This window comes from Xenia sp. Carnegie-2017, unplaced genomic scaffold (genome assembly GCF_021976095.1).
Source record: "Xenia sp. Carnegie-2017 unplaced genomic scaffold, XeniaSp_v1 HiC_scaffold_14, whole genome shotgun sequence".
In the NCBI taxonomy this organism is placed as follows: Eukaryota; Metazoa; Cnidaria; class Anthozoa; order Malacalcyonacea; family Xeniidae; genus Xenia; species Xenia sp. Carnegie-2017.
In genome coordinates, this window is record NW_025813447.1 from 12128474 (window position 1) to 12138621 (window position 10148).

Consider the following 10148-nt stretch of genomic DNA (forward strand, 5'->3'; position numbering starts at 1 on the left):
CGTAGAACCTCGAGTTTTTTTAGGGAGAGAGGGAGAAGGTTTGCTTCTTCAAAATTTATGTGTATGTAATTTTATATTTTACAGGAAGTCGCCATCGTAAACATTTTACATGTGTGAATCGTAGTGCGCAAGCGCTGTGCTTCGAAAAATTTTCTATTGTGGTGCTAAACTGGACATACGACTTTGCAGTTTGAATTTCTGTATTATTTTCAAGGCAGTCTTTTTGTTTTTAACTGCTTGGAGTATAAATGAGCGGCACGGATCAAGCAGCTTTGCTGTTAAAGAAGCAATTAAAAGGTTTTTTACGAATATGGTTTTATTAACGTTAAAAATTTTTGTTGGTACAATGGGCAACAAGAAAGTTGACCCTTGAGCTTTTTCTATTTAACCTAATTTTTCTACGTTTTTAGAATTGAACAGAAAAGGTACAGAAGGATTCTCAGCTGGCCTTATTGACGATGAAGATTTGTTCAAATGGGAAGTGACGATATTCGGACCTCCAGATACTTTCTAGTAAGAATAATTTTATTTTGATTTATTCTACCTGTCGAATTACATTTAAATATCAAAAGAGCTTCATTTTTACCCATAGCAAAATTCCCCTCGTATTTCTTTAAAATGCCAACTTCGTGCATTTTAAACTTATTAAAATCCTTCAATTAATATTCACATCATCACGATCCGTGTTTTAAACAGGTTTAACGTAATTCTAACATCGTCTAACATCGGTGTAATGATAATTTCAACAGTAAAACCACGTTTCCTTATGAAAACTATTTACGTCTTGCCTGAATAACCATCTTCTGGCACTTTAATATATTTTGATGTGTTTACAAAAGAAATATTAAAAACGAGTGAAAATTTGGGACAGCAAAATTTTGTTATATTTTCATTGTTTATCTTAAACAATGACAATTATCGTACTGGTTTTGATTTTAAAATTTTAGTCAAATATTCATCCAGGAAACTAATTATATATTTTATAAATATACTTATTATTCACTGTATAAACAAATTTGGTTTCGATTGGTTAGCCACCTATGAATATTTCCTGGTTGTTGGTGTTACCTGCATTGACCCACAGCTTTGGCTGATAATGCCAGCCTCTGCCTGGATAGTTTTGGGTATCATGCTCAACCTCATTTGATAATTTTTTATCGCTCTTTTAATATCACTCTGCTAAGCATTTGTGTTAAGTATTAAGAATAAATTTATAGTTTTTATAGTTATTTACTCTTGCTTGTTTCAGTGAAGGAGGTTTTTTCAGAGCAGAATTGCACTTTCCTAAGGAATATCCACAAAAACCACCAAAAATGAAATTTACTTCCGAAATTTGGCATCCAAATGGTACGTATGTTGTTTTTTGCTTGCATTTGATTCATCTTATCAAATATGGGCAGTCTAATAAAGGAAGTTTTGGCTTTTACAGTTCACAAGAATGGTGATGTTTGTATTTCCATCTTACATGAACCTGGAGAGGATAAATTTGGTTATGAAACTGCATCAGAGAGATGGTTACCTGTACATACAGTTGAATCAATATTGATGAGTGTCATATCGATGATCACTGATCCTAATGATGAATCTCCAGCAAATGTTGATGCAGCGGTAAGTACTTATAATTAATTTCTATACAAATGTATGATTGATTTATTGGGTTTGTTTGGCATGTGTCTTTGACAAATGATATTAGTTATTGGGTATAAGTTGTGATGTGGTTGTTGTTTTGACATAATTGACACTTCACAATTGTGGATATACTATGGGTTTTCAACAACTTATTGCAAAAAATTTTAATTTGTTTGTTAAGTGTCAAGAATTGATTTCAAATATTCAGAATTAAGCACTTAAATTGCATATTTAATGCAATTTAAATCTAATGACATAAATTCTAGCCTCCAACTTCATTGGTTGGCAAGCAGATTCAAAATTTTGAATATATACTATATGAGACTTTAAGCTCTTTACAAGACCTTACGTTTTGACTGTCCAAAACTTTGACATTGGGTTTAACTTCAGCTAGATGATGAAACAGCATCTTGCTTATTTAAAATAACTAAAACTATCCAGGCACCCTGTCAATTTATTTATTACATAAATATTTTATTTAATACTTTTTTAATTGTTTTTCATGCTAATGGTTACGTCAAATGCAGCAAATGGAAATTAGTTTCTTCTTTTTTTCACAAAACTTTCTTTTTGACGTTTTTCGTTCGCCAGTTTGACCATGAAGCCATGAAGATAACAATTGAGTAAAAGATAAAAATGTACTTAAAATTTCCAGTAATTGCGTTTTCAGTTTGAAGCATTACGAACTTGCTTCCTTTCTTCTTGACAGAAAGAATGGCGAGAGGACTATAATGGCGCTTTTAGGAAACGCGTTCAACGTTGCGTAAGACGGAGTCAAGAAAATTTATAATGTAGAAAAATAGGGATGTGATTGATAAGGTCTGAAGACGACGATGTACCTTGGGGCTGCAAAGGGAAATGCATTTAAATGTTTGTGAAATCTATGAGAAATCTAAAGATTATAATGTTCTCTTTTTATTTATACGTGAAATTACTTAATTCTTTATGAAAGGACAAAGAAGTGTTTTTATAATTTCCTCATTTAAACTTGCGTATATATACATCAATTGTAGCATTGAAATTTTGCTGAAATTTTGCTGTGTGTATGTTTAGAAATTTTGCTGTGTGTATGTTTATAGATGGTGGTATTTTGACATTGGGTTAAGATAAGTTTTCCCTCATAGTTGGTTAGTAACCTAGATCGTTTTGTATGAAATATGTTGTGAAGTATGTGCCAAACTGATGTCAAGCAACTATTTGTTTAAAACTTTGAACACTTGCTCTCTATTGCAATTTTATTCAAAGTCGAGCATTTTTGTGAAAGATACAAAGTCAGAGAGTATTTTTAAGTCTCAGGGTTGGATGCATACGGCATGAAAATTTAAGTAATTAGTAATTTGTCGACCACGTACTGGGAAACATTGGTTACATTTTTTATAACTTTTATTTGTAACACAAATTTTTTCATGAAGATTTAGAAACGGTCTTTTGGCTAGTTAAATATGCAACAACATATTATAAGACTTCTTGTAAACTTAAACATAGTCTGGAAGGAGGGTTAGAGCGGTACCTGTGTACAAACCTTTTGTTTGCTCAGATGATTTTGATATTACAAAATATACATTCTAGCTTTGTTTAAAATATTAAACATAGAATGTTTCATGTACACGGCCATTCATACGAACAAAATAATTCATGGTCATGTTGAACTCTAATTCTTTGAACGAAAGAGTTGCTCCGTTCCTTGAAAAATTAATTTATGTAAAAGTATTTGGAAAAATGTTTAATAATTATTAGAATAACGTTTTGAAAGAAGCTGTTCTGCTCATGGTTAATGGTTTTGTCGTTGTATACTTTGATTACTCGTAGTCCCCTTTTTATTTTTGCTCTGCCCGCTTTAGGTATTTAAGTACTTTTGAGATACCTGTACAATTGTATGAAAATGTTACTGTTTGTAATGAAACATAAAGTACAACATTATTTCTTCTTCCCTCATGTTAGCTTGTAACGGAAACAAGCTAAGACTTTATATAGTCACAAACAAAACATTTTTTGTTCGTATGAATGTATCGTACCTTCCAGCGGTGTGCTGCATCTTTCCCTCCCCATCACATACATACTGATAGTAAAATGACTAGTGAATGAATGTTTGACGTGTTTATATTGTAATGCATTTAGCACCAGTAAACTCTTGTACATTTGTTATGAATAAAATAGGTATTTTCTCTTGTGTTTTTTTGTCATATGTGGTTTTGTTTACTCTACTCAAAGAAAATCACGATTCCTACATTGTCTCACCAATTAATAAGTGATTCTAAGTGACAATCATCTTCCTTTGAAGGCCACAATCAGTTTTAACAATTCATTTAATTTTATTGACAATTTTTTTGAGCTACTTATGTCACAATAACTTTAATGTACAACTTGCAAAACTCTACAATGACTTCGAGACACCTGGAACGAAAACTTATGTTTTTGTGGATAAAGACGGCTATAATTTGTCGCATTAATCCTTGAACACAAAAACGCGAGCGAAAAAGTGTTTGTTGGTTTCTTTAGATAGTTTGCTTTTATCTTTTATAATTTAAAGAACAAGAAACCATTCGACAAAAATAAGCTATTTCTTCAATTCGTGACAAGCAATGGCAGCGATCACGTGACTTCAAATATGGCGTAGAAATCATCGTTTCAGATATTTTCGAGTAATACCTCTGATGGTATGATGTCATGATGTATAATATATAATCTTTCCTAACTATTTTTAACGTGTAATGATTTTAAATATTGCAGTATTTTTTAATAAACATAAACGTCTACCCATCCAAATTATTTTGCGTTTCTTTGAATATGTGTGATGAAGACCTTTTGTTTCCCATTTTCCTCGGTGGAGTCCAGGAATCTTCCGTGCTTTCTGATTCGCTATCAAATGGAAACTTAATTTTCTTGTGTTTTCGCTTCTTTGCAACAACCGGTTCTTCTGATGATAAAACTTTTTCTGGTGTTAAAGATACATTGTTTTCTTTCAGCATCACTGCAAGTCTTGTTGAACGCGATGAATTTTTTGTAGACCTTGTTGCATTTTGTGTCGACATACTTGTGGAAGCGTTGCCATTCTGTGTCAAATTTTTACCATTTCGCGTGGACATTCGTTGATTTCGTACGAATAATGATGCGTTTTCTTTTGATTGCGTTGATTTTCGTGTTGACAGCGATCGGTTTCGCGTTGTCTTTTCTCTGTTCTCCCTTGACCCGTTTCTCGTTATGGCACATCTTAATCCCCTTTGAGTGTCGTTTTCATGTTGAGATTTCCATTCACTTCTTATCTTTCCTTTCTTTTTTGATAATCTGCTTTCTTCGTCTACATCCATTTTATGTAACTCGTCATCACTAAAGATTTAAAAAGAACAATTAAAGTAAAATAAAGAAACATTGACTAAACAATTCATCACAACTTAGGAAATTGAAGTTTAGCAGACTGCCAGTGTGACAATCATGAAACACCCCCAGCTTTCATCGCGTTGTATAAATTTTAACTTCTCTCAACGATTACATGCATGAATGTTGTGTTTGTGTAAAGTCTTTGGATCGTTGCACTGTCTTACAATTTCTATTATTCTTTTTAAATAAATTTTGGCATTCACAAATTTATTTAATTTGCGCTTGTTCCAGTAGGAGCAATCGTAAAACAAGCTTAACCACAAACACTTGTTGCGAATTCTGCTGCATATTTTAAATGTATGAGACTTTAGTTATTTTTATCCAAAAAAGTACCTGATGTTTTCTATTTCAAACGTATCTTGTTGATTGTTAAAAGCTATACTTGGACCGTTCCTTGTTACACCATGAAATGTTGATGTGCATGTTGAGTTAGAACTAAGCCATTTGCCTTTCACACCGTTTGACGTATTTCTTAAGTTATAATTCTTTTTGTCTGCAGTATTTATTGTATTGAATGTGGCAGTTGTTTTTCTTCTCTGTTGTTTTTTGTCACGAGAATTGGTGGACGAGGTTCCTCTCAAACTTCTTTCACGATTATCAGATTCTTTTCTTTTATCTCCTGCGTTAAAATATTCTTGTGTAAATTAGATATTTTCATTGGTTAATCAGCAGTAGAACACGATGTATTGACGGACATAGTTTAGCAGGTTATTTATTAATAATCGAGAATTATTATTTTATCGTAAACGAAACACACCTTTTGATTCCTTCATAGTTTCTTGCTTATTTTCATATGGTTCACCATTAGAACGCGTATCCGTGAGAATAATATTCTTCCTAAAATGGCATCAGGTTAAATCATAGATACTGACTTGATACAAATAAGGCATACTATAAGATTTAGTTTTCATGTATTGTTTTTATTCACAAGTTGCTGCTGTAGAAAGTATTAATGTTAGAACATCTTTGTTAGCAAGATCAGATATCTGCTGATACTCTGAGTTTGACTATCAAGAATATTTTCTTACTCCAGCCTAGTATCTTCCTTGTGAATGATCTAATGTTAAAATTTGAGTCATTGTATACTCCAGTCTAGTCTCTTTAAAAGGAGTTGCAAATATTGAAACTGAAGTCCTTATGTTTTCCTGTCTTGTGTCTTTATCAGAAATCATCTGATGTAAAAACTACTTTCAAGAAATATCTTAATTTGGACTAGTGAAAATCAAAAATATGTATAAGTTAAACCTTGAAGAATTTCTTTGATGAAAATTGAGCAAACAATTGTAATCATGATCATCATAGCTTGATGAATGAGTTTGATGAAAATCCTCCTCAGATTCTGATATTTTGTTATCGTTCCTCTTGAAATAGCTCATGTGATAATCATTCAACTTCTCTTGATTTTTATTCTTCCACAAGCTACACATGTCAGCATCAGACTCTGCATCATCATCATGATCTGTATCATCAGATGTACTATCATCAGATGTACTATAAAATGTACTATCATCAGATGTATCATCGGATGTACCAACATAAGATACAATATCACCAGATGTACTATCATCATCATCGTCGTCATCATCGTCATCATATGTCTCCTCGGAGGATGCTGACTGTTGGGTTTGAATTTCCATTGGTATGTTAAATGTATCATCATACATGTTCTAGCATATTTCAAATTAAAAATAATAAATCTTCAAAACCCCATAAAATATTGATGCAAAAACAGACAAATTTTAAGCAGTACAGAACAACTTAAGAATATCTTACCTCATAAGTGAAATTTTCATTTACATCAGAAGATTCAAAGTCCTGCCACGCAAATTCATCATCATTTACAGAAACATTTTGCTCTACATCTTTCACTCGAACTTTCAATATTGGAGATTTTCCTGGATTCAAATGCGTCTGTAGATTATTAAGTTTCACTTCTTAGCTGAGAATTGAAGTTTGCTCAAGAGTCGTCAAATTTTTCAAAGAGCATGCTCACTCACTGACAACTGACAAGTGACAAACATTACCTTCGTAATACATCTGAATTTCTTTTTACATATAGGACATGTATTTGTGTTCTGAATAAAAATGTTATTATGTAAATTGCAAATAAATTTTTTGCTCGTTTAAACTAAAGAGAATAGAGAATTCAAATATAGTATCTCGTAAGGTCGTCTATCTCGGTAGTCCGATACTTACTTTGGACCATTCGTAAATACAATCAAAACAAAACCAATGTTGACATGAGCCGAGTTTTCCTCGACAAGAAATTTTATCCAAGCATATCACGCACATTTGTGATTCATCTTCTGTCTCTGGTGTAAATTTCGAACAATTTTTTGACTTTCTACAGTGTCTTAAAGACATCTTCGTACTACTTCTCGTGCCAGCCATATTTATTATTTTTTTAATTTAACTTTCCCTCGTAAATTATACCGCTGACAACAAATACTGCTGCCAACTATGCGCAATTTATGCAAAGTAAACGCGTAAGCAATCAAAATCGTGTTTCCACCGTCTTATTCATTGCATTGCGAAAAAGTGTGATAAATCAAACCAAAACAACCAAGTAAAATTTACGATAAAATAATTTAATCAAGAAAATAGGAACTTCAAGCGAAAGGGATGGATTGATCATCAGAGGAAAAACAACGGCAATGATGCTGTGCAAAAATACAACTGCTCAAAAGAGAGGAAGATCGTCGTTCAAAGTTTTCTGAGTTTGAAGAAAGAGCAAAAAGGATGGGAGTTTCTGATGTAGCGAAGGCCCAATCTGTTGACATGGAATCGGACAGTAGTTATTTATGCCGAGAATATACGAAAATATGTTCGTTTCGCATGTTGCTCATGGCGAAGATTTTAAAGATGTGAACAAAAGATTGGTGGACATGTCTGCCAACCAAGATCATTTTCTATTTAGAGATAATAGACATTTCATGTTCTCAAGCATTGAATTATTGCATTCCTTGTTATGTTGCTTCAGTTCCACAATCAACAAATCATTTTAACACGACACATCCATCGACATTCAACGTCATAAAACCTCAACTGTCAATGAACAAAATGACTGCTACTCAAGTTTCTACGCATTACATAACTAACACAAGTGCAACGACCATCGAAGTTACCAGAAGTGACGTTTCTCGTATATCGACAGATAACCTTGCAAACACTCAATCATCTACGGATAACGTTATCAACAATGTATCATTTATGGATAACGTCATCAATGTTCAACCATCTGCGAGTGACGTTACCCGAATTGAATTATGGGCAGATGTTAATAACACTCAGTCATTGGTTGGTAATGTCACCAACACTCTAGAATCGGAGGGTAACGTCACTGTTATTCAAGAAATGACAGTTAATGACGGGTGTGTGAGTGATGCAAGCCAAATCTCAATACGCAGCGATTATGAAACCCTTTTACCAACAAGTAATGTCTTTGTACCATCAGAAAACGACGTTGCAAACCTAGGACAATTATGTTCTAACGCTCCTGTGGTTTATGTAAAATAGTGCAACATGGCTGAAACCAAACTATCATCGATTAATAAGGATGCTGCAGATAAACTTACAACACATAACTTTTCAGGAACTTATGAACGTTCATGTAATATTTCTACAAATGAAGTAACTTTACCTGTGAGTTCGGCAGACATTGGCCGATATTCAATCCATCATGAGAGGTTTTCAGCGTTGTGTAAGGATGTCTTGATAGGAATAGATGAAGTTATTCCATTTGATCCTCATGAAAATCTTGTTCTCATGCGTGAAAATAGGGAAAATATTATTGATCGTATTACAGCACAGCCATGCAACTTAAAGCAGCCAGTTCGGCTTGCTTATGAAAAAATGACACACGTTAAATCAGTAGAAGAGAAAACGACAAAACCAATTGTACAAGTTTTGCCTGTAAAACCTGTTTATGTTGACGCATGTACGTTCACTGTAAATTCGACCATATCGACACTACTATGGTTGACGTTACCGTTCAATTTGGCGAAGATAGTCGAGTAGATGACGAAGAAGAGTGTTTACTTGTGAGAAGGGCCTGGGATACAGAACGTGTTATGAAAATGCAAGTTCTTCTAGACGAACAAAATATTTTAATTGGTCAACTGGAAAGTGATCTACGTAAACAGAGGGGTGAATTAAATTCATCAATGAAGTGTCGTTTGGAATTAGAAGCCATCTTGAAAGATATTGAAATGCAGGAAAAGGCACAACTTACTGCTCAGGTTGATGATTTGACAAAGATAAAGGACGAACTAATTGAAGAGATAACCAATCTGTCTGTTGAACTTGAAAAACAACGCACTAATGTGGAAAGCTTAAGCACAGAGCTTGCTGGACTTAAGGCACAATTGATGACCATGCGTAGAAAAGGTCTTAATCAACAGGATCGCTTTTAACCAATCGTCAACGAGGCTTGAACGAGCAATGTAATTTGAAGTACAATCCAATAAAATTAATTTTTGAGTTTTTCGATTAATTTGACTGTTCCATCTCAATAAAATGCTTGTTTGTCAATTTACTTGTTTGTTGCCTAAACAGAAAATTTATAATTTCGTAAAAGCATTATTGCCAATACACATTTAATATAAACGACAACTTTTTTGAAAACAGACATGTTTCGACATCTCATGATGCCATCTTCAGAAAATTTATCTTATTAATTGTTGTGAAAGCTTACTTGTAGACTTTATCATTTAAGACGAACTTGCTCTTGAGACTTTCATTATATCCCTTCTCTCATTGCAAATTAATGGTTCGTGAATCATTATGGATTTGGTAACTTAAAGCATATTTTGTAAATATATTTGTTTCTTTTCCCCTTGATTTATTCTGATGAAATTTGTGTTCATCATTCATGCTGAGTATCTAATTGTAGATTTTTTGGTTCCGATGAAATTCAAAGTCATCAGTTTTTGAAACATTGTATGGTTTATTAATATTTATTAGTTTTGGATATCTTTGGAAAACCAATTTGACCAAAATTATTAAACTGTGGCTTCAGAAAATATTAATCTGGATGTGGTCATGCAAAATTAAAACGCGGTTTTTGAGTTACTTGCGAAAATTGTCTACAATTAGCAGCCAATTGGAGAGCGTTTTCTGTCGAAATAGACATCAAAATGCGT

General features: G+C 33.1%; 3 protein-coding genes across 3 annotated transcripts; 2 read left to right on the forward strand and 1 right to left on the reverse strand.

Annotated features, from left to right (window-relative positions):
• The first annotated feature begins 84 nt into the window (after positions 1 to 84).
• Positions 85 to 3812, forward strand: LOC124433812 (ubiquitin-conjugating enzyme E2 G1-like). Its single transcript, XM_046983602.1, has 5 exons — positions 85 to 297; positions 411 to 513; positions 1250 to 1347; positions 1430 to 1608; positions 2339 to 3812. Exons 1-5 carry the CDS (start codon positions 249 to 251, stop codon positions 2417 to 2419), a joined length of 510 nt encoding a protein of 169 aa, XP_046839558.1. The 5' UTR covers positions 85 to 248; the 3' UTR covers positions 2420 to 3812.
• A 109-nt stretch (positions 3813 to 3921) lies between these two features.
• Positions 3922 to 8358, reverse strand: LOC124433809 (dentin sialophosphoprotein-like). The gene is made up of 7 exons (XM_046983600.1): positions 7204 to 8358; positions 7032 to 7082; positions 6781 to 6918; positions 6253 to 6674; positions 5765 to 5844; positions 5341 to 5626; positions 3922 to 4956 (listed from the first exon to the last, which is right to left on the reverse strand). The coding sequence occupies exons 1-7, from the start codon at positions 7396 to 7398 to the stop codon at positions 4383 to 4385; spliced, it is 1746 nt and encodes a 581-aa protein (XP_046839556.1). The 5' UTR covers positions 7399 to 8358; the 3' UTR covers positions 3922 to 4382.
• Positions 8359 to 8942: 584 nt separating this feature from the next.
• On the forward strand, positions 8943 to 9941 carry LOC124433814. The gene has a single exon (XM_046983605.1). The coding sequence runs from the start codon at positions 8943 to 8945 to the stop codon at positions 9417 to 9419; it is 477 nt and encodes a 158-aa protein (XP_046839561.1). The 3' UTR covers positions 9420 to 9941.
• Positions 9942 to 10148: the final 207 nt, after the last annotated feature.